The 25,521-nt window shown below is 40.8% G+C and overlaps 1 protein-coding gene across 2 annotated transcripts in view; it reads right to left on the bottom strand.

Moving 5' to 3' along the window:
- Positions 1–23,269, bottom strand: part of SGCG (sarcoglycan gamma) — a 30,872-nt gene extending 7,603 nt beyond the window's left edge. The window contains exons 1-6 of one of the 2 annotated variants that reach the window (XM_005888728.2): positions 23,131–23,269; positions 15,554–15,748; positions 12,785–12,886; positions 11,151–11,238; positions 4,114–4,233; positions 2,742–2,814 (exon numbers count right to left, since the gene is read on the bottom strand). In XM_005888728.2, the coding sequence (XP_005888790.1) occupies positions 2,742–2,814; positions 4,114–4,233; positions 11,151–11,238; positions 12,785–12,886; positions 15,554–15,748 (578 nt within the window). In that variant the 5' untranslated portion in view covers positions 23,131–23,269. Of the gene's footprint in view, positions 1–2,741; positions 2,815–4,113; positions 4,234–11,150; positions 11,239–12,784; positions 12,887–15,553; positions 15,749–16,099; positions 16,220–23,130 lie in introns of those variants that run through there. The other variant, XM_070380522.1, reaches the window with a different exon arrangement.
- Positions 23,270–25,521: the final 2,252 nt, after the last annotated feature.

Genomic DNA, 25,521 nt, shown 5'->3' on the forward strand with positions numbered 1-25,521 from the left:
CGTTCACTGCAAAGAGTGGTTTGGCAGCTCTACAATTTATATTATTTTTAATAACAAAATTTTTCTCATGGCATTATTTTTTTAAGAGATTGAATCATGTTTCTTTCCTACAAAGATAAAATGTTCTTCTTCCCTAATATTGATCTCATGGTCCTTTATCAAAATCAATGAAACTGTTACAATTTAATTATAGTCACAATCTAATTTTATGCTGCAAATGTTCTCTAAGTGGGTAAGATGAATTGAACTCTCACTTGCTTTAGATTAATGTTTAATTAGACATTAACATTAAGTGAAACGCCAAATTTCCTAACTCCAATTCCATTTGGTATGAATATCTAGTTGGTATAATAATGATAATAAAAATGATTATTTGTATTCCACTTTCAGTTTACAAAACATTTCTAACTTCATAGCTTATTAAATCTTCCCCAGAATACTGAGATATATAATACTACCAATGTTTTATGATGAAATATAGCCTCAAAGGGTTAGTTTGGCCAAGGTCACCAGGCTTGTTTGTAAAGCTGGGGTTCCTACTGTACATTATTCCCCTATTATACATAATATATTAGAATGTGCTAGTTGACCTGAATATTTTTCCAGTTCAAATTCTAAATGTGACTTTAAGTGACACTGTAGACTTGAAGACAGTTGTTTTTAAAACTACTGTTTGTTTTTGTTATAAAGCACAAATATACTATTGGAATAAACAGTTACAGCAGTAAAGGACATTCAGTAGCCAGTGATACGGTGAAATACACACAGGCACACAGAGACTCTGTATAAAGAATAAACACATATGGAACGAGGTGATTTTATACATTCTGATATTGCATAGAGATATACCAAAGGTTGAGGATATTGTGCCAGTCACAAAAGGACACATACTGTACGATCCCACTTAAACAACGTGCCGAGAGCCCTCAGACCCATAGACACACAGGGCAGGGTGGTGGCGTGCAGGGCCTGGGGAAGGGGACAGGAGTTAGTGTTTAAGGGGCGTGGAGTTTCAGTTTTGCAAGACGTAAAGAATTCTGGCGACTGGAGGTAGGGATGGTTGACAACAATGAGCCTGCCATAGGCTTTTGAACTGTATGTTTAAAAGTGGTTAAGAAGGTAAAATTTATGTGCATTTTGCCACAGATGAAAAAAGATATATCAAAGTTTTCCAATTTCTTTGCATATATGGATTCATCACGTTCTCAGTTTTGTAATGCTCTTGTCTCTACTCACAGTGCACATATTTTAAAAATGTAATGTAAACTGAAATTTCTGAGAATGCCTTTTGGACATTTTAAGCCCGTATAGGACACAATTCTCTTTCTCTAAAAGGTGCCATTGTTTTACCTCAGCTGATGATTTTCAGGGAAGAACGATGGGTTGGTGAGCCGAAGCATGAGGACAAGGAGACGTCCATGGGTGTCCAAGGTCAGGAGGGGCACCCCAGTCAGGTGGGACAAGGTGTGTGGGAGTGTGGAGCTTGGGGCTGGCTGCTGCTGGGTCTCAGGACGAGTGAGCAGAGGTGCCCAGGGTGCCAGTCTAGGGGGCCCCACGGAGACTAGGTCACAGGCCAAGTGCCCCGGGAGCATTCTGGACTTTCCTATGGCTGACATGGAGTCAATGAAGCATTTTTAAATAGCTGCATTTACACCCCTACTTTAATAGCAACGCTATTCACAGTAACCAGAAACTGTGGAAACCACCTTAATGTCCATCGACAGGTGAAGGGATAAAGATGCTGTGGTATATTTACACACACACACACAATGGAATATTATTCAGTTACACAAAAGAGTGAAATAATGCTGTATGCAGCTGTATGGATGGGCCTAGAGATTATACTACTCTCTAGTACATATTCTAGTCAGACAAGAACAAATGCCATAGGATGTCACTTATGTGTGCTGTGGGCTCAGTCACGTCCGAGTCATTGCGACCCTTTGAACTGTAGACCGCCAGGCTCCTCTGTCCATGGGATTTTTCAAGCAATAGTCTAGAATATTGGAGTGGGTTGCCATGTCATCCTCCAAGGGATCTTCCCCACCCAGGGATCAAACCCGCATCTCCCGTGTCTCCTGCATCTCAAGCAGATTCTTTACCTGCTGAGCCATCGATGATGCCACTTGTATGTGGAATCTCGAATATGACACAATGAACTCATCTACTAAACACAAACAGACCCACAAACATAGGGAACAGACCTGTGGCTGTCAAGGGGAAGAGTGGTGATGGAGGGAGAGAAGGATTGGGAGTTTGGGGTTAACAGATGCAAACTGCTATATACAGGATGGATAAACAAAAAGGTCTTACTGTAGAGCACAGGGAACTATATTCAATATCCTGTGGTAAACCATAATAGAAAATAAAAAACAAAACTTTTAAGTTTGTAAAGTATAAATATGTTCTGAACTATACATTTAAAAATGGTTACAATGATACATTTTATATGCGTATTTTTACCACAATAAAAAAAAAGCTAGGAAAAAATAAAATAGTGGCATTTAGCCAAGTCCCTGAGGTTTCCTGGAGGAGGAACTAGTCTACCAGAACAGTGCAGGCTGCCCTGGGGCAGGGGCAGGGCTGGTCACCAGGCCTGCGTCTCAGAGACGGGAAGACGGGACGCGCACAAGGACGTTCACCCCTGGATTCTGTCAGAAATGACCTGTCATGGGTGGAAGGTCATCAGAATGAGGAACCACCTGGTAGCATCTGCTGAAGCGTCTGAACAAAACTCTTACCTGAGGTCCTGGGGTGGGTCGGGTCTTACGAGGGGCGTCTCCACCGAATGTTCAAAAAGAGCCCCTTCAGGCCCTAAACACAAACCAAAGGTGCAGCATTCTTACAAAAGTAAACAACGGCCAACAGATCAAGCCTCTATACTGCATTTTACGGGACGTGTAGGTTCTGATTGTTGACTGTATAGACGTTTGAGTTGTGGGATAAAATAGGCATAACTGCTTTCCTACTTTTCCAAGAACACCACGATTTCACTAGGTTCCTATAAACAAAATATGATTTTTAAAGCAGTTGCAAATACCCAGGTTTGTTTTGACTTTTTATTTTGTATTGGGGTATAGCCGATGAACAATGTTGTGGTAGTTTCACGTGGACAGAAAAGGGACTCAGCCTTACATATACACGTATCCATTCTCCCCCAGACTCCCCTCCCAGCCACATAACATTGAACAGAGTTCCCTGGGCTATACAGTAGGTCCTTGTTGGTTATCCATTTTAAATATAGCAGTGTGTACATGTTCATCTCAAACTCGCTAAGTATCCTTTTCCGCCATCCTTCTCCTCCCCCCAGCAACCATAAACTCACTCTCTAAGTCTGTGAGTCTGTTTCTGTTTTGTAAGTAAGTTCATTTGTATCATTTCTGTTTAGATTACACATATAAGGGATGTCATATCATATTTCTTCTTCTCTGTCTGACTTACTTGATTTAATATAACACTCTTTAGGTCCATCTATGTTACTGCAAATGGCATTATTTCGTTCTTTTTAATGGCTGAGTTAGATTCCATTGTATATACATACCTCATCTTTATCCATTCCTCTGTTGATGGACACTTAGGTTGCTTCCAAATCGTGGCTATTATAAACAGTGCTGCCGTGAACACTGGGGTGTACGTATCTTTCCTACTCAGGCTTATTTTAAAACCAGAAAGCAACTGTTGTTTAGTCGCTAAGTCCTGTCCGAGTCTTTTGCGACACTATGGACTACAGTCAGCCAGGCTCCTCTGTCCATGCAATTTCCCAGGCAAGGCTGCTAGAGTGGGTTGCCATTTCCTTCTCCAGGGGATTTTCCTGACTCAGGGATCGAACCCAAGTCTCCTGCATTGGCAGGCTTGTTCTTTACCACTGAGCCACCTGGGAAGCCCCCTAGTTAATAATACTGTATGGTATATTTGAAAGTTGCTAAGACAGTGCATCTTAAAAGTTCTCATAACAAGAAAATAAATTTGTAAATATGTGTGGTGATGGACATTAACTAGACTTAGTGTGGATCATTTCACGATATATATGAATATTGAATCACCATACTGTATACCTGAAGCTAATGTTGTTTGTCAATTATTCCTTAATCAAAAATTAAGAGCTATACCTACCTGTTACTCGAAGTTTATCTGTACCAACCATGACTTTCTCTTCATCCACAGTGAACAGTGGCTTGCCATCCTTGGAGTGGATCTGAAACTGCTGACTCTGGACCTCTACCATTTGGGGACCTAAAGAATTAATTAAAACAGCTTATTATAAAGTGTTTACTCTATGCAGTGTTACAAACTCTACTTTTACATGTGCTGTCACGAAGTAGTACCAAATTACTAAACATTTAGGATTTGTCACCAATAGTTTATTTTTTTTAATTCTGTGATTAAATTTTAAGTCTTAACCCTAAATCTTATTAAAATTAATTTAGGTCACATGTGTGTTAGTATATATCAAATATATGTATGAATGAATTATTTAAAAATTAATTTTTTCCAGTTTTTAAAACCTGCCAAAAATAATATAATTCTTCTATGCAGATTACTTAAATTGCTATTCTTTTGCATATCAACAACTGAGGATTTTGTTTTCTGAAATGTGAGATCTGTGAAAGACCATCTCGGTGACCAAAGTTAACCCAGGCAATGAGTCACTCGGATTCTCGCCTCTGCCCTACCCCTCACCTCCTACTCCTTGGAGAAAACAGACATCACCATGGAAATACACCCTCCAACTTCTGCCCTTCCCCTTCATCCCAGACATTTCTGTCTCCTCCACATCTTCTATGTCAGGGACAGGGCATCACTTTGTCCTCCAAGTTGACTCCTTTCTCATGAACTTTAGACCCACTGTGAGCAACCCATGACTGACTCAGCAGATGTTTGTTTCATGGATGCTTCTAGGGCCAGGCATTGTGATGCTGTACGTTTGGTGGGTGAGATCTTGTTCAGTCTCCCTCATTGGTGCACATCATTCTATGTCTCCTAATTTCTCTGTGCTTCTTGTTCTTCCAACCCTGCACCTTAACCCAGCATGAAGGATTAACGCTGGATTAATCTCTCTTGATTACCTGTCTGCCCTGGTGGCTCAGACGGTAAAACATCTGTCTACAATGTGGTAGACTGGGGTTGGATCCCTGGGTTGGGAAGATCCCCTGGAGATGGAAATGGCAATCCACTCCAGGACTATTGCCTGGAAAATCCAATGGACAGAGGAGTCTGGTAGGCTACAGTCCATGCAGTCACAAAGAGTCAGACACAACTGAGTGACTTCACTTTACTTCACTAATCTCTCTAGAACACAGCATTCAGCATTTGTTCAAGTGTTCCTGAATTCTTTTGTTGGCTCTATAGTCTTATCTAGAAAAGTAAGTTTATTGTCAAATGGATACTTGACAGGGAGGCCTGGCGTGCTGCAATTCATGTGGTCGAAAAGAGTCAGACACGACTGAGCGACTGAACTGAACTGAACTGAAAGCTTTTGTGTATGTGTCCCTGTGTCCCTCACAGCATTCATTCAAGTTGAGGGGGACCTGCTAGAAATTAAATAGAAGTTTTCCAATAATACATTAATCAGTTTTGGATATTGTCACAATACATATTCTGATCTGTACCTCAAAACCCTCCACATACATGCTTCATTTAAATATGTGTATGTGTGTGTATGCGTATGTTATAAAGTGGAAGTGATTTTTTTTCCCCTCTATGTTTTCTCTGTTCTCTTTAGGAAGGCTCGCTTTATTTTTTGTTAGTTGCCTGTATTTTTGCTCTTCTTAGCTTTCCCCCAAACTCAGTTACCCTGTGACTCAGTGTCACTATTTATCTCTTCTGGGTCACGGATATATCTGATGTATTTATCATATAAACATTGATCTGCATTAAGTGATGAATTTGAAGTTATTTGAGCTTAAAATCAAGATGAAAAAACCGGAGTAATATATCCAGTAAGAGTTCACTGTTTAGCTCCCTGCAGGTTCATATGACAATTTGAGGGAAATTTATTAAGTAAAAGGGCTCAACTAAATGACCTATTTTTTCTGTAACCATTACTTCATATATATTGTTGAAATATTCAACAAATGAGTTTAGCTGCATAGTTTTCATGAGTAACAGAGCCAAGCAAACTGTCAAATCAAAGAAAATGCAGGAGAGTGAGTCTCTCCCATTCAATACAAATTTCTTTTATGTTTTTTATGTTCAAAGTTCTGTGCTAGGAATTTAATATATATGAATGAGTGAGATGCAGATGGAATTCACAGTCCACTGAGGACAACAGAATGTAAGCCCAGGGCAATGTGATAAGTGCCATGAGACGAACATGGACAGTGTCCAGCGAGAACCCAACAAGGAATTCCTGACACCCTGTGAGGAGAATGTCTGGGCTGACCTGGAAGCATCAGTGTCTCCCTGATGAGGGGAGAATGAGACTTTCCAGGTAGAGGGGCTACCCCAGCAAAGGCACAGAGGTGAATAAAATTCCATCTTCATTTAATAAAAAATATAGACACTGAAACATGTTTAGTGTTTAAACATGTTTCTGTTTTCCACTTCAAAAGAAACTGTTCTCCACGTGACAACAAGCCCGCCATAGGAATAAATCACCTCTTAAAATAACTGTTTATAACTAAATCTTCTAACTCTTATTAATAGTCTACTAGATTTTATAACCTTAGTGGGTGTGCATTAGAGGTGAACACATCACCCTCATTTGCAGCCACGTCCTTTAAGAAACAAAACTCAAATACTTTTTTCATGATGAAGAAAGAGCTATTTGGTAAAATAAAATTTCTAATGAAAGGCTTTGTTTCAAACAAAGAGGGAAATAAATAAAAGATAAAGGAAGTAAATAAAGGCAGGTTTTATGGTCTGATGAATTCAGTTTGTGAAACTGGCCCAAGGGTTTTTCTTGTAAAAACACAATCAAATTCTCCCTAACTCACAATATACCCCATTAACGTTGCCCCTCCCCACTATGCTAGCTTTAACTTAAGAGAGCATCATTTAAAAACAAACAGCACAAAGTCCTTTAGGAAGGTTTTATTCTACCGCTGCAAATATGGTACCGGACAAATACTGGCCTGGAAGTAGAAAACTGCTGTTAAGTTCACTCTACTAATTTTTTAGAGTAATCTTGCATTATTTAGTTCAGCTTTATAAGCCTGGAGTCAATGACCCTTATCTGTGTAGCTTGACTCTAATCTTTAGGCTAGTCTTTTACATCTACATGCATGAGTCCATGGACCTAAATAATGAGGAAAGGGCTCCAGTCCTGTTTACAGCAGCACTGTGGATGAACCCCTTGTTTTTAAAAAGGGGTTTTTAAAAGTAGAGTAGATTTACGATATTGTAACTTCTGCTGTAAAGTGATTCAGTTATATATATATATACACACACATTTTCATATTCTTTTCCATTATGGTTTATTGTTGTTTTTGTTGTTTAGTTGCTAAGTCGTGTCTAACTTCATGTTGTAACCTCATGGACTGTAGCTCGCCAAGCTCCCCTGTTCATGGGATTCTCCAGGCAAGAATACTGGAGTGGGTTGCCATTTCCTTCTCCAGGGGATCTTCCCAACCCAGGTATCAAACCCGTATCTCCTACAAATTGGCAGGTGGATTCTTTACCACTGAGCCACCAGGGAAGCCCTATGGTTGATTACAGGATATTGAATATAGTTTCCTGTGCTATACAGTAGAACCTTGCTGTTCATGCCTTCTCTAGGTAATAGTTTGCATCTACTAACCCCAGCTGGAGAGGGCATTGGCACCCCACTCCAGTACTCTTGCCTGGAAAATCCCATGGATGGAGGAGCCTGGTAGGCTGCAGTCCATGGGGTGGCAAAGAGTGCGACACGACTGAGTGACTTCACTTTCACGCATTGGAGAAGGAAATGGCAACCCACTCCAGTGTTCTTGCCTGGAGAATCCCAGGGACGGGGGAGCCTGGTGGGCTGCCGTCTATGGGGTCGCACAGAGTTGGACACGACTGAAGCGACTTAGAAGCAGCAGCAGCTAACCCCAACCACCCAATCCATTCCTCTTCCCAGTCCCCTCCCCCATGGCAACCATAATCTGTTCTCTATGTCTGTGAGCCTGTTTTTGTTTTGTATGTATCACTTGTGTCATATTTTATAATTTTTTTAGATTCAAAATATAACTGATATCATATGGTATTTGCTATATCTCTTTGGGACTTGCCTCTTGAGAAATTTGTATGCAGGTCAGGAAGCAACAGTTAGAACTGGACATGGAACAACACACTGGTTCCAAATAGGAAAAGGAGTATGTCAAGGCTGTATATTGTCACCCTGTTTATTTAACTTATATGCAGAGTACATCATGAGAAACACTGGACTGGAAGAAACACAAGCTGGAATCAAGATTGCCGGGAGAAATATCAATAACCTCAGATATGCAGATGACACCACCCTTATGGCAGAAAGTGAAGAGGAACTCAAAAGCCTCTTGATGAAAGTGAAAGTGGAGAGTGAAAAAGTTGGCTTAAAGCTCAACATTCAGAAAATGAAGATCATGGCATCCGGTCCCATCACTTCATGGGAAATAGATGGGGAAACAGTGGAAACAGTGTCAGACTTTATTTTTCTGGGCTCCAAAATCACTGCAGATGGTGACTGCAGCCATGAAATTAAAAGACTCTTACTCCTTGGAAGGAAAGTTATGACCAATAGAATAGATAGCATATTCAAAAGCAGAGACATTACTTTGCCAACAAAGTTTCGTCTAGTCAAGGCTATGGTTTTTCCTGTGGTCATGTATGGATGTGAGAGTTGGACTGTGAAGAAGGCTGAGCACCGAAGAATTGATGCTTTTGAACTGTGGTGTTGGAGAAGGCTCTTGAGAGTCCCTTGGACTGCAAGGAGATCCAACCAGTCCATTCTGAAAGAGATCAGCCCTGGGATTTCTTTGGAAGGAATGTTGCTAAAGCTGAAACTCCAGTACTTTGGCCACCTCATGTGAAGAGTTGACTCATTGGAAAAGACTTTGATGCTGGGAGGGATTGTGGGCAGGAGGAGAAGGGGACGACAGAGGATGAGATGGCTGGATGGCATCACTGACTCGATGGACGTGAGTCTGAGTGAACTCCGGGAGTTGGTGATGGGCAGGGAGGCCTGGTGTGCTGCGATTCATGGGGTCGCAAAGAGTCGGACACGACTGAGCGACTGATCTGATCTGATCACTTTAGTATGACAACCTCTAGGTTCATTCGTGTTGCTGCAGATGGTATTATTTTGTTCTTTTCTGTGGCGGAATAAATAGTATTCCATTGTGCATATATGCCACATCTTCTTTATCCATCATCCACTGATGGACACTTATGCTGTTTCCATGTTTTGACTGTTGTGCATAATGCTGCTAACCCCTTGATTTTTATTCATGACTTTTTTTGTTGAAGTTCTCTCCTCTGTTTTGGCTGCTAAATTTTGAATCTGTTTCCCACCCATGATCCTCTCCATGACCCCAAATCCCTTGTGGTGTAGCTCAGACTTATACCTGAACCCCAGTGCACTTTGGAACTCCCTAGACAGGCCATCTTACCCCAGTCCGTCTCCTAGAACTCTCTCCCAGCTGGTTTTTCAGCCCATCCCATACTACACAATCTTTCATTCACTCCTCTATTCATTCATTCAATAAGTATTTATTGAAAACACCTACTAAGTATATGAGTGGCCTGAATTAAGAACTGTGATAATGACTGAATAGAATAACCTAACTACAATATTTGAGTATAACATAATCAAGTTATTATATATGTACGTTCTTTGGAATATTATTAAAATATTGCCATTGAAACAGCATATTAAAAAGCAGAGATGATACTTTGCCAATAAAGGTCAATCTAGTCAAAGCTATGGTTTTTTCATTGGTCATGTATGGATGTGAGAGTTGGACTATAAAGAAAGCTGAGCGCTAAAAAATTGGTGCTTTTGAACTGTGGTGTTGGAGAAGACTCTTGAGAATTCCTTGGATTGCAAGGAGATCCAACCAGTCCATCCTAAAGGGGATCAGTCCTGAATATTCATTGGAAGGACTGATGCTGAAGCTGAAGCTCCAATACTTTGGCCACCTGATGCGAAGAACTGACTCATTTGAAAAGACCCTGATGCTGGGAAAGATTGAAAGCAGTAGGAGAAGGGGACGACAGAAGATGAGATGATTGGATGGCATCACCAACTCAATGGACATGAGTTTGAATAAACTCTGGGAGTTGGTGATGGACAGGGAGATCCGGCGTGCTGCAGTCCATGGGGTCTCAAAGAGTCAGACATGACTGAGTAACTGAACTGAACTGGTAAATGTATATATATATATACATTTATATATATATTATATATATACATACACATTATATATATAGGTAGTACAAATATATATTCCTTTCACCATCTGTTTGCTCTTTTGTTATTTCTTCCATTGATACTTATTCTTCTAATCATTTTGCTCTCTGTGCAAGATTCCATGGGACCTTGCTTCCATGTGACCATATTCTCTGATCTTATTCGTTGATCAGATGGGTGTACAAGGCTCACCCAAGGGCAGTTGATTGGACAGAGTGATTGGGCCAATTAGGGTACTTTGTTGTGAGTTCAGAATTGAAGACACTGAAGACTAAGTTGGCTGGTGTTGAGAACTACAGTCAACCAGAGGAAGGACCAGAGAGTCCTGTGGAGTTAGGACTGATGTAATCACAATACCCAAGTGAAAATCATGGGCAAACACACACAGAAAGGAAGGAAACATGGTGGAGAGAAGGATGGGGAGAGAAAGATGGAGGAGGAATACTTTGACTCTCAGCCCCGGGTCTTTTTTTCCTTGAGCTCAACTACTTTGTTTTCTGTTCTCTGTCTCTGCAAGATGGTTTTGTATCCTGCAGTAGTCACTGTGCTTCTTGTACTACCTGAAACGGTCCTCTATTTCTTGGAATCAAAATAACTTCAATTAAAATACTTCAGACTGTCCTCCCACCAGGTGAGTGACTCTCTATGGTCGACACAGCATGATACTTAGAAAACTCACACTCTGATTGCTCATAAATAACTCTGAACCCTTTAGAAGAGAAAAACAAATATATCCATTTGGCACAACTGCTCGTGGACCACACACACACTCAAAGCACTCTGATGAAGCTCAACTTACCCACTTTTAACCGGCCTGTGACTTCTCCTTCCGTGTTTCGTGCATTCATGGTCACATTCTGTGTAGACTGCAGAAGCAGAGATGAGTCCTAAAAATGGATTCACACAGTAAGCCAAATGTATACTATCTAAAGTGACTATACCTTTACATTTGTATATAAATTGAGGATTTATAGAAAATAATTTTTCTGATATCACAGATCCTGTGAGCCTATAAACTGCGGCTAAATTTTTTTAAACTTGGACTGTATTATGTGAATGGGGTAAATGCATTAAATTATTTCCCCACAAAATATAAATAACCTCATGGGTTTACAGAGCCCATGTACATTTTATAATACACCAGGTCCATTCTCAATGTGAAGATCTGAAACAATTAAATTTTAGTCGATGTTTGTTTGGTCTTTTCAAAAAGATTAAAATTTCATTTCTCACAATTTATGTTCAGGATATGATATATTTTAAAAGATAAATCAGAGAATGTTTAGCTCTTCTATAATAAAGACTGTATTACTTATTTTCAAAACACAAAAGCCTTCTCACAATTTCAAGAGCTTTTAAAATCTGCTGGATGCCTACGCTTTTAGAGCTCTTTGTTGGAAGATAAAGTGGCTTTATGAGCATGTAAGTGGGGTCATAGTCTGAATGGGGGCTTTGTTTCACAGAAGATTGCTGGCTCTTATGTAAACAGTTTTCTTCAAAAGGAATGCAGTAATTCGGCTGTTGGATTCAGGTGGGTTTATGTCACTCAGAGGGAACCAAATATCTTCCAAAGTTGTGGAGGAATGATGCGTTGTTTTTTTTTTTCCCAGAAGGAAAGAAGTTTTAGGAGCACTTTGGACGTCTGGCTGGTTAGAAATTCTCCAATTTGCTTTGTGGAAGCACATGGGTTTACCAGCGTCTCACCTTTTATCCAATGGTGTGAGCTTACTACTTGTTTTTGCTTTGTTATGAAATAACTAGTATGATAATAAAAGCTAACAATTCACCAAAGATTTTGGCCATCCATCCTCTCATTTACCTCCACACTTTGGAGGAGGTAGCTTTATTCCTCATCTAGAGATGAGGAACTTGAGTTCAAAGAGATTAAATGACAGTTCTCCCACGGTCACAGCCAGCAAGTCACAGTTCCATGATGGAGCCCAGTCTTCAGGTGCCAATGTCCAGGCCCTTGTTTTTTTTTTTCTTTTTATCATTCTCCCTGAAAGGGAGGACACGGCTGCAGTCAGGGCTGCGGGGCCCACCCCCGGGCATGGACACAGTCAGCTGTCGGGGGAACCACTCTGCCTGTCTCATGGATGCTTTCCAACTCCCCTCTCCCCACTTTTTTTTTCTGGCTTCCACCTCAGGGGCTGGAAATGCTAATTGCTTTATCAGCCTGTCTTTGGGGAGGGAGACCCAAGTGACACAACTCTGGTCAATGAGATGAAAAAAATCTGCTGGGGGTGGGGCTGGGGTTTCTGGGCAAGGTTTGGGGTGTGACCCTGCTGGTCACTCACTGTGTTCCCCGGGCACACCAAGGCACATGGCCAGGGAGCCATGCAATGTCAGTGCAGACATCCTTTTCATTAGAAACGCAAACCATTATTTATTTTTCATAAAACAAATTATTTAAACATGTCCTCATTTTCTTACCACTCTGGAGCGTATTTCTTTGACATACAACGGGAATAAAAACTCAGATTCCCCCTCCAGGTGAAGTCCATCTGCCGTAACATGCAGGTGACCCATGCCTACCTGTTAACAAGAGCAGAGATTCTGCTATTGCTTTCTTTTTCACTTCTTTTATTATCAACTTAAATTATGTATACATTTTCATAGATTTCCTATCGGCCTTTTTCTGCATTTCTCTTATGCACTCTATTTATAACTTTAGTTGTTTTTATTCAGTATTCAGTGTTATATTAAATCTTGTGTAAATACAAAGGACTATTTAGGAAATGCAGGTAAGATTTAAATAATCACTTTATGATAAACAGCCAAGAGCACCAGGTGGGCTCACAGTATAACAATGTTCATGCAAAGTCTGTGGGATTAATTGACATGTATTTCTAAGAAAATGCACATCATTATTCTTTCAGGACACACTGACTGAGCGCCAACCACGCTGTAGGATCACACAGTGGCTGGGAGAACGCATGGCCCCTGGTGCCCAGGGGCTGTTACAGTCTTCTGTCTCCAGCAGTTGTGGGGCTGGAGGTGGGGGGCGGGTGGGTGCGTCTCCCTTCTAGGCCTTTCCAGCGTCTTCCTGCTCATCCCCCAGCCTTCCACATAGCAAGGGTCTTTCTGAGGCCAGACAGGACCGTGTAGTCAGGAGGTGTCCCTGACAGACCCTGGGGTGTAAACCTGAGGAGTTCAACTTTCATTCAGTCTCCAAAAAATGTTCATTGCTGCATCTTTTCTCACTGTGACTATCTGGTAAAGTAAAAAACACTCTGCATTAGATGAATTTTTTTTCAAAAAGGACACAAAATATTATTAAAGCATATAAAATTACCCAGCTATCTTGAGAACGTGAAAGTGCCTAAAACAGACTCTGAATTCCTTATAATGACTGATTTTTAGGTTACTAAATTATTCATTCCAATCCCAAAGAAAGGAGATGCCAAAGAATGCTCAAACTACTGCACAATTGCACTCATCTCACACGCTAGCAAAGGAATGCTCAAAATTTTCCAAGCCAGGCTTCAACAGTACGTGAACCATGAACTTTGAGATGTTCAAGCTGAATTTAGAAAAGGTAGAGGAACCAGAGATCAAATTGCTAACATCCGCTGGATCGTGGAAAAAGCAAGAGAGTTCCAGAAAAACATCTACTTCTGCTTGTGAACTATGCCAAAGCCTTTGATTGTGTGGATCACAACAAACTATGGAAAATTCTGAAAGAGATGGGAATATCAGACCACCTGACCTGTCTCCTGAGAAATCTGCATGCAGATCAGGAAGCAATAATTAGAACTGGACATGGAACAATAGACTGGTTCCAAATAGGAAAAGGAGTATGTCAAGGCTGTATATTGTCACCCTGCTTATTTAACTTACATGCAGAGCACATCATGAGAAATGCTGGACTGGAAGAAGCACAAGCTGGAATCAAGTTTGCTGGGAGAAATATCAATAACCTCAGATACACAGATGACACCACCCTTATGGCAGAAAATGAAGAAGAACTAAAGAGCCTCTTGATGAAAGCAAAAGAGGAGAGTGAAAAAGTTGGCTTAAAACTCAATGTTCAGAAAACTAAGATCATGGCATCTGGTCCCATCACTTCATGGCAAATAGATGGGGAAACAGTGTCAGACTTTATTTTTCTGGGCTCCAAAATCACTGCAGATGGTGACTGCAGGCATGAAATTAAAAGATGCTTGCTCCTTGGAATAAAAGTTATGACCAATGTAGACAGCATATTCAAAAGCAGAGACATTACTTTGCCAACAAAGGTCAGTCTAGTCAAAGCTATGGTTTTTCCAGTGGTCATGTATGGATGTGAGAGTTGGACTATAAAGAAAGCTAAGTGCCAAAGAATTGATGCTTTTGAACTGTGGTGTTGGAAAAGACTCTTGAGAGTCCCTTGGACTGCAAGGAGATCCAACCAGTCCATCCTAAAGGAAATCAGTCCTGAATATTCATTGGAAGGACTGATGCTGAAGCTGAAACTCCAATACTTTGGCCACCTGATGAGAAGAAGAACTGACTTGTTGGAAAAGACCCTGATGCTGGGAAAGATTGAAGGTGGGAGGAGGAGGGGATGACAGAGGATGGGATGGTTGGATGGCATCACCAACTCAATGGACATGAGTTTGAGTAAGCTCTGGGAGTTGGTGATGGACTGGGAGGCCTGACGTGCTGTAGTCTATGGGGTTGCAAAGAGTCGGAAATGACCGAGTGACTGAACTGAATTCGTTAGTTACTAAGTTTGCTGTTAAATACTGAAATGTGTACTAGAATTTATTGCATATCAGAATGGGGCTTTTAAAAAATCAAGTAAGTTGCATCTGAATGGTAAATATTTATAAGTTAGTGAAATTAGAAAAAAACAATTTGCAAAATTTTGTTAATGAATTAAAAATCCTTTAAGCAATCATGACACACAATCAACCCCAAACTCAAGATAGCTCCAATTTTCCCACCATGAAAAGATAATGACGAGTGGAAAAACTGCAATGAAAACTCACTGTAAAATCAACACCATATAATTAGCAGTGAAACTGTTAAAAAAGGTTAAGAAAAGGTAAATGCTATATTACTTTAAATGTTATATGTATTTTTTTTTGCTACTGAGCATTCTATCCAGACAGGAGACAAACACTAACTGCATGGCAGGGAGCTTCTGTTGATGCAATGGGGATGGACTGACAGCACAAACAAGACGAGAACACGATTATCAGGAAAAATATCACTTACTGGGGAAAACCACATGACTCTAAGAATCCAAATGGTAAGAGCAAAATTCACAAGGAGGACGATGAGCAAAAGAAGGACGAACAAATACAGGCAACGCTTTCTCCAGCCATAAATGCCGATTTTGTAGACAGCCTGGTTCTCTGGCCGCTCTATGTGGGTGCCCTCCGTGATCGTGGTGTATTGTTCACGCACCATCTGCCACAGGTAGGAGGTGAAGAGGGGGAGGGGGAAAGGGGGAGGGGGAAAAGGGGAGGAGGTGGGAAGTGGGAGTGGGGAGAGGGACAAAGGGACAGACAGACAGACAGACAGAGAATTTGTCAATATTGACTGACCATTAGTCCAACAAAACATTTTTTTACCCCAATAACAAATCTCCAAAATTAAGTGATTTTTGAAAAGAGCATTAAAGAATACTTTGAAACATGTCATTATATTTCAGCCACAGTGATAATCTGTCATTTGCCATATTAGATATAACAAATTCATTTGAGATCCAGTGATCATATTTCCAGGGCTTCCAAGGTGGCTCAGTGGTAAAGAACCCACCTGTCAATGCAGGAGATGAGAGTTCAGTCCCTGGCTTGGGAAGATTCCCTGAAGAAGTAAATGGCAACTCACTCCAGTATTCTTGCCTGGGAAATCCCATGGACAGAGGAACATGGTGGGCTATGGAGTCCATGGGATCGCAAAAGAGTTGGACATGACTTAGCGACTACAACAACAATCACATTTTCAGGTCTTATTCAATAAACTCAATACATATACAGCTTTCAAAATTCTGCAGGATTAACTTTGGAATTGAAGCATCAATCTACAATAGTCAAGTGATCAAGTTCTTAAAAGATTCAGTGGGAGGAAAATCAAGCTGGTACCTATAAGTCTTGTGAAACAAATTCCAGTTCCTCAGTTTTATGCCAAACAATTAGGTTACATCTTCCTTCAGCCATTAAATATTACTCAGAATTTAAAATTAGAATTATCTTTACAAGATACCAATCACACCAACATTTGCCTATAATAAAGGTCCCAAGTACTGACCTACTTCAAGAAAGATCAAAACGTGGATGTGTACAAATGTTTATAAACATTCATCATTTTATGTAAATCAGGGTAAGAGTTTCAGTAACAATTTCCACTTTAGGAAGAGATTTGTAAAAGTTGCTCATTCTCCTCTTTACACACACACACACAAAGAGCACAGTTTTGTTTAAATTAAAATTAGAAATTATGATGACTTTTCTGATTGTAAAGATAGCAAAATGATGAATCAGAACATAAAGAACTCTCCTCTGAGATTTTTTTATGCATTTACTTTTAGGAATGATTTAAAGATATCCTTATTTAAAATGTCATGGTCTAAAATAATTCTTTAAATCTCTTTCCAACTGAATGGGCATTTCCTCCATGTTCAAACTGATTGTATAAAACAGTGGTGTTCATCACTCAGTATTTTCAAACACTGAAGACTGACAATCTGCATTATTCAAAACCCAAGCAGTTATTAACAGTTTCATGAGGGCATTCTTCACTTACTCATCTTTGACTCCTCCAGTTTTTTTTTTTTTTTTATATGAGAAAGTCCATCACCACCCACCCAGGTCTTCAAAGTCTCTGAAGTCATTCTTGCTTCCCCCTTTCCCCTTCAAGCCCCACATCAGCCCCACACCAACTCCACCTTCAGCCTAGATCCTCGGGCTGCCTACTTCCCTCCATTTCCATGGCAACCACTCTGGTGCCAGCCCCTCGAAGTCCCTCATCTTCACCACTGCAAACCTGTCTCCCTTCCTCCCCTTCTGGAAGCCTCTCTCTACCCAGCGGCAGGAACATGAAATAAAATTCAGTGCCTGTCACTCTACAATGTCAAATCTTCCCATGGCTTTTCCCCACTGAGAACATCGAGGATTCTCTATCGCCCACACCCCCAACCCTACATGAGAGCCTTCGCTCACCTCTTCATCTGCTACCACGGTGCCCCACCTACTTGCAAACAGCCCAGGTGAACCCTCAGGTCAGGACTCACTGTTGGGCATCCTCCCCACCTGACACCCTCTGCTGGCCCCCTCCTCACCTTCAGCACCAGTTCACATGTCATCTCCTCCAAGAAGTCTTCCCTGGACACACTCAATCCCATCATATCACATCATTCTGTTATATTAATTTCAAACATGTGTCATCTAAATAATGGTGGCAAATTCAGACAGTCCATAAAAGATAAGCTCAGAGTCTGAGACTGGATTGGAGGGGTATGGCCAGAGACTCAGAATTCAAAACTATCACATATTTTTTACAATATTGTCAGAGATCAATAAAAACAGCTGTTTTCTAAGCATGAGTGTATATACACATTCTCGCACGCACACACATGTATGTCTTCCAATTGTTACATATTTCTATTCCTATATAGAGCTTACTATTGCTGGTGTACCTATCACAAACCTAGCTTCATCCAAGATAATCTTATTATCTTTTAGTTTTGGAGGTCACTGTTTGCATCATAACTCACATAATTCCTACATGGTGCCAACATTTAGGAAAACGAAGAGGTCGCCTTGGTAGATGTGACAAAAAGTACATCAATAAGGAAAATTCAACAGTAGATAACTAATGGAGGAAATATTTGCCTTAAAGATAAGACAACGTTAATACCCTTAGAAAGATAAATAAATCAATACAACTTGAGCAAAACCATGCACACACATTAAAGAAACTCAAATGGTTAATACACAGTAAAGGATTCTACTTCACCAGGAAGCACAAACACAAATTCCACAGGCAGTTTTCAAACAGTAAGGGAGATTTAAAAACCGGTTCTAGCCAACATTGGCACACATAGGTGATATCATATGGATATGTTTGAAAAATGGGCATGAAACTCCTCTGCTGTTGAAAGTGAAAATTAACACCATTCCTCTAGAAGGATATTTGGCACTATGTACCGAGAATCTCAAACAGACAGTAATTTCAATTCTAGAAACTTATTCCAAAGAAACAATCAGGAATGAAAATGAAGATTGATGTTTAAAGGTATTTGTTTTACTTTATCTATAATGGTGAATGACTGGAAAGTAAAGGCTTTCTTAGTGGCTCAGTGGTAAAGAATCTGCCTGCCAATGCAGGAGACATGGGAGACCTGGGGTTCGATGATCCCCTGCAAGAGGAAATGGCAACCCACTCCAGTACTCTTGCCTGGAGGATCCCATGGACAGAGAAGCCTGGTGGGCTATACAGTCTGTGGGGTCACAAAAGAGTCAAGACATGACTAAGCAACAACAACAAATAATGTTAAGGTTTAAACATCAGAGTAACTAGTTATTGGATTATTATAACATTACAGAATTAACTGCTTGAAAGCATATATCTTGAATATCCTAGAGAAATGCTAATGGTAGAGTGCTGAATGAAAAACAGAATGTGAAATACATATTAAAATATACACCCATAGAAACAGACTATAAACAAATTTTTAAAATGTTAACAATAATTTCTCTCTATATTCTACCTTTTTCACTTAAAATTGCATTTCCCAAATGTCTTTCTGTATTTTTTCAGATTAAAAAATTTGTATATATCTACCTTTTGCTATATATATTTCTCTGATAATAGAAAAGCTAACAGAAAATTCACTATACCTGTCCCAACTTTATGACTACATTTAGGATGACCAAATAATTTAAAAAATAGTTTTGCTTCATTTTTGGCCAAATTGCTTAGCATGACTATAAAATAAAGCAAAGTACACAACCTGTAGTTATCAATTTCATCCAAAGTCACAATCAATACAATTCTCACCATCACAAAGGCCCCTGCTATAAAATACACACACGCACAGAGAGAGTCACAGGTTACAAGGTCATCAAACTGTTCTCTCGTCTCTACAACAGAACTGACTTTTAAAACAAAATGGCAAGCTGCCATTTTTAAAAAGTTCCTTACAGAATACACCAAACCAACAGAATAAATGCCCTTTAACTAGCTAACATTCCTGATCAGGGAAGAAACCTTTATTTAAATGAAAAAGTAACAAGAGGGAAAAAAACCACACTTTCAGCCACTGTCATACAATTGTTAGGTCATAAAACTGCGGTTTTAAAATGCATGCTTGTTTCTTAGTTCAGTTAGAGACTATTTTAAAGCAGGGCTATGATTATGAAGATGAGCAATTCAAACATGTTTTCTTAGTGTATTACTCTTGTTTTTATTAAATAAACTCAGAAATCTGAAGCTTTTACCACGTCCTTATGTCATGTTTGACTAAGGAGTAATGGCAATGTCCAGAAGCTGAAGTTAGCAGAAATAAGGCCCAAATAAGGGTGTTTTGTTCTCTGTTTTGTTCACCAGTATATAACCAGCACCTACAGGTTTATAGCTGGACTTGTCCTGCATTTCACACCTTAGTGACCTCATGCTACTTCATTTTCTACCAGGAATGTCTATCCATAAGTACTCTGTATTTCAACAGTGTATTTCAAGATCATGCAAAGTTCTACCTTGATAAATGAGTTGGATTTGGGAAGACGATTGGCATCAGAGAAGGGCTGTTTCTACTCTCACTTTTCAACCATATTATCTTAGGTATTTCCCTTTCACTATCATATAACACAGACTGAAATCGAGAGTCACACCTGCTTAGTTCTGTGACGTGATGATCGATTCTGTCCACTGAGGAACAAACAGTTTGTCAACTGATCAACTCAAGCGACCTACTAGGTTTCTTGAGAGTGTGTTTCTTCAAAGATGCTGCACATGTAAAACTCGCTGAAAATGTTTCAAGTAAGAGTTAAAACAGTCACAAAGGTGAGGATGGGTTTTAGGTACTGTCTCCACGGCAACGACTTCTTCCTGCTGGTTCTCCCTTGGGGTCTGTTTTCCAGACCTCAGCTGAGGCCATCTTTTGATGTTTTACAGCTCCTCTCTCCCCCTCCATGCCCCTTATCCAATCTTCATGGCAACCAAAGTGACCTCCCACAAGACTAATTCTATCCCAGTGGCTTCAGGATGAAGCACACATGCTTTGGGCACACACAACCCATGGGAATGCCAGCTCCTTCACCAGCATGCACAGCACACCAGCTGGAACAAAGTCAAGTGGACTCAGACACTGTGACGGACTCTGGGAGAAGTCTCAAGTCTCCTGTAAGTCTGCAGATCACCAAACACTCCTGCATCTATTTCCCAGGAAATTCCCTAAGGCACAGTAAGATGTGAAACAAGAAGTGAGCGTGGAGTCTGGAACAGCAAAGACAGTGGGTAAGGAATTCTACAAAGCTCACACGAACACCACAGAACGATCTGGTCCTGAAGTAGGTCCAGAGAAGAATAAGGCTAGATGCTCCTGAGGTTGAGAAAGGAGGCAGGAAGGAAAGAAGGAAGCAGAGGTGGGTTCTGAAGGTTCCTCACTAGGAAAGCAAAGCCACGGGGGGCGAGCAGTGCTGGGCTCACTTGAGAAGCAGCCATGTAGAAGAGGGAGCTGGGGGAACCCCTCCCAGGTCCCACAAAATGTGCAAAATTAAACAAAATGGGCACCCATTCATAATTTACAATTGTTATTTGATTTTCACCTTCAGTATAGTAGAATTGGACCACAAAAAAGGCTGAGTGCCAAAGAATTGATGCTTTCAAATTGTGGTGCTGGAGAAGACTCTTGAGAGTCCCTTGGACTGCAAGGAGATCAAACCAGTCAATTCTAAAGGAAACCAGTCCTGAATATTCATTGGGAGGACTGATGCAGAAGCTGAAGCTCTAATCCTTTGGCCACCTGATGCAAAGAGCTGACTCACTGCAAAAGACCCTGATGCTGGGAAGAACTGAAGGCAGAAGGAAAAGGGGACGACAGAGGATGAGATGGTTGGATGGCATCACCGACTCAATGGACATGAGTTTGAGCACTCTGGGAGATAGTGAAGGACAGAGAAGCCTGGTGTGCTGCAGTCCTTGGGGTCACAGAGTCAGACACGACTTAAGTGACTGAAAAACAACAGTAGGAATTTAGTTTAATGACTACAGTGTTTATTTTTTAAAGGACAACACGGAACAGCTTTATTTGCAGCATTTTAGCTGCAAGCTTAGCCAACATATTCAGGAAACTTGGATGTGTTAGTCTTTGGAATTTGATATTTAAATATAGTGAAACACTGCTTTTCATTTGGCTTTGAAAGAAACCTCAGATAAATTCTAGAACCTCTAAGACTAACAACAACTTGAACCACAAGGTGGTAAGTACGCCTCTCTGTATCCATCTCTACAAAACGTTTCCAAGAAAACAAGCAAAACATAAACACAGGGAGTTTTGTAGTTCATTTTGCACTAGTGAGTTACTCCATTCTGCTGGCAAATTTTCCAGCCAGCCAAGCTATTTTTTCCCTATTATCTTCCTTGATGACTTTCTTTAGAAACACGTCCTCCAAAGGCCTATGTTACTTAGGATCCACCAGAAAGAACAGACATTTAACAGGTCAAAGCACAGCACACGTTTACCTCATATTCTACTTACTATACTTTCTGATACATATTTTGAGCAATAGACTATTTTCCCCAGATTTGGGGAGAGAGACATTTTTCCCTTTTTTATCCAAGAAGAGTCGGGCAGCTGAAGCTGGCATTTTGCTTCTGTTTTGCTTATTCTCAATGTATCAAACCACCTGGGCTTTGGTTCTCATGAATTTTACTGTTTAAACGTCTTTGACAGAACTATGACAAAATGTAAAGCAAATGTACTTCTATCACAAAAGTTTAAGAGTAGAACTAGAAGTGAAAAGTGAGTGAAAGTGAAAGTGATAGTCGCTCAGTCGTGTCTGACTCTTTCTGACCCCATGGACTGTAGCCCGCCAGGCTCCTCTGTCCATGGAATTCTCCTGGCAAGAACTCTGCAGTGGGTTGCCATTCCCTTCTCCAGGGGATCTTCCCACCCGGGGATCAAACCCGGGTCTCCATCATTGCAGGCAGATTCTTTACTGTCTGAGCAACCAGAGAAGCCCAGAATTAGTAGGTGATCTGAAAGATTACTCTTTATCTAGATAACTACAGTATGGAAAATCCCATGGATGGAGGAGCCTGGTAGGCTGCAATCCATGGGGTTGCTAAGAGTCAGACATGACTGAGGGACTTCCCTTTCACTTTTCACTTTCATGCATTGGGGAAGGAAATGGCAACCCACTCCAGTGTTCTTGCCTGGAGAATCCCAGGGACGGGGGAGCCTGGTGGGCTGCCGTCCATGGGGTCACACAGAGTCGGACATGACTGAAGTGACGTAGCAGCAGCAGCAGCAACAACTGAATGCCTGATAATACAAAAATACTGTCATGGTGTTCTAAAATTAAAACTATTAGAAGGACATAATCATGCTAGAATATCATGTAGCATTTTAGTAGTTGGAAAAACTTGAAAGTTGAAATGAAGTGTTAATTCCATTTTGTTGATATTTAATATATAATCATTTGAGCTAAATTTATTTAACATTTTAAATTTATTTTCCATTATGTCATCTATGAAGGAAAAATAATCAAGAAGCCTTATACCTATTTGGTCTTTAAGTTGAACATTCTAATTCTGTAAGATCCAAGTTAAAGCCGATTACTTACCTTAAATGTTGTCAAAAAGCACAAAGTGAATTAACTGTACTCCTTCAGAGCTTCTGAGACAGGATTTGAGGCTGTCCCAGGAATCGCGCAGTGAGAGGGGAGGGGTCAAGTTTGCCAGGCAGCCGGAGGAAGGCTCCCATTCTGGGTCTGTCTCATGTTTCATTCCCTTCTATTAGCAACAGGCGCATCTAATTTTATTCCCGTGACACAAACAGCTCATACCACACTTAAAATTGTCTGGGCACCAATTCCAGGACACAGCACTAAGTGTGCCAAGGAGAAAATCCTCCTACAAAACCAACAGTTAAACCCTGAATCATGACCCTAGTATGTGATTTTAACTATCTACAGTGAACTTGACCTTAAATGAGCAGGAAAAGCCTGTGGGACGCATTTCCAGCGGAATCCAATGTCAACAAAAGTCTTATAAAAATCAGATTCACATGCGACTTTGCTAGTATTAAATGTATACTGTTCTCTTTCAAGTAAACTGCTAAGTCTTATGTAACAGTCTTTAAAAATCACTTTCTTTAGATCTTTTGGGGGGGGCTTCCCTTGTGGCTCAGCTGGTAGAGAATCTGCCTGCAATGCAGGAGACCTGTGTTTGATCCCTGCGTTGGGAAGATCCCCTGGAGGAGGGAAAAGCTACCCACTCCAGTATTCTGGCCTGGAGAATTCCACGGACTGTATAGTCCCTGGATCGCAAAGAGCTGGACACAACTGAGTGACTGTCACTTTTTTTAGACCTCTTTTAAGTGAAAAAACTTTAATATTTGAGAAAACCTTAAATAATGATCATTACAATAAAGAGAAGTTAGACTCGACATGTTAAAATTATGACAGTTATTTTCTCAGTAAACTAAAATTACATCTTGTTTAACAAATTACATGAAAGCAACAAGGCAGAGAAGGCAATGGCACCCCACTGCAGTACTCTTGCCTGGAAAATCCCATGGATGGAGGAGCCTGGTAGGCTGCAGTCCATGGGGTAGCTTAGGGTCGGACATGACTGAGTGACTTCACTTTCACTTTTCACTTTCATGCATTGGAGAAGGAAATGGCAACCCACTCCAGTGTTCTTGCCTGGAGAATCCCAGGGACAGGGGAGACTGGTGGGCCTGTCTATGGGGTCGCACAGAGTCGGACATGACTGAAATGACTTAGCAGCAGCAGCAGCAACAAGGTGATTTATGTAGTCTTCATTTCAGTTCAGTCGATCAATCGTGTCCGACTGTTTGCGACCCCATGAATTGCAGCACGCCAGGCCTGCCTGTCCATCACCAACTCCCAGAGTTCACTCAAACTCACGTCCATCGGGCTGGTGATGCCATCCAGCCATCTCATCCTCTGTCGTCCCCTTCTCCTCCTGCCCCCAATCCATCCCAGCATCAGAGTCTTTTCCAATGAGTCAGCTCTTCACATGAGGTGGCCAAAGTATTGGAGTTTCAGCTTTAGAATCATTCCTTCCAAAGAACACCCAGGACTGATCTCCTTTAGAATGGACTGGTTGGATCTCCTTGCAGTCTAAGGGACTCTCAAGGGTCTTCTTCAACACCACAGTTCAAAAGCATCAATTCTTCGGCCCTCAGCTTTCTTCACAGTCCAACTCTCACATCCATACACGACTACTGGAAAAACCATAGCCTTGACTAGACGATCCTTTGTTGGCAAAGTAATATCTCTGCTTTTCAATATGCTATCTAGGTTGGACATAACTTTCCTTCCAAGGAGTAGGCGTTTTTTAATTTCAGGGCTGCAATCACCATTTGCAGTGATTTTGGAGCCCAGAAAAATAAAGTCTGACAGTGTTTCCACTGTTTCCCCATCTATTTCCCATGAAGTGATAGGACCAGATGCCATGATCTTAGTTTTCTGAAAAAAGCTTGAAGCCAACTTTTTCACTCTCCTCTTTCACTTTCATCAAAAGGCTTTTTAGTTCCTCTTCACTTTCTGCCATAAGGGTGGTGTCATCTGCATATCTGAGGTTATTGATATTTCTCCCAGCAATCTTGATTCCAGCTTGTGCTTCTTCCAGTCCAGTGTTTCTCATGATGTACTCTGCATAGAAGTTAAATAAGCAGGGTAACAATATACAGCCTTGACATACTCCTTTTCCTATTTGGAATCAGTCTGTTGTTCCATGTCCAGTTCTAACTGTTGCTTCCTGACCTGCATACAGGTTTCTCAGGTGGTCTGGTATTCCCATCTCTTTGAAGAATTTTCCACAGTTTATTGTGATCCACACAGTCAAAGGCTTTGGCATAGTCAATAAAGCAGAAGTAGATATTTTTCTGGAACTCTCTTGCTTTTTCAATGATCCAGCGGATGTTGGCAATTTGATCTCTGGTTCCTCTGCCTTTTCTAAAACCAGCTTGAACATCAGGAAGTTCA

This window comes from Bos mutus, chromosome 12, assembly GCF_027580195.1.
Source record: "Bos mutus isolate GX-2022 chromosome 12, NWIPB_WYAK_1.1, whole genome shotgun sequence".
Taxonomy (NCBI): Eukaryota; Metazoa; Chordata; class Mammalia; order Artiodactyla; family Bovidae; genus Bos; species Bos mutus.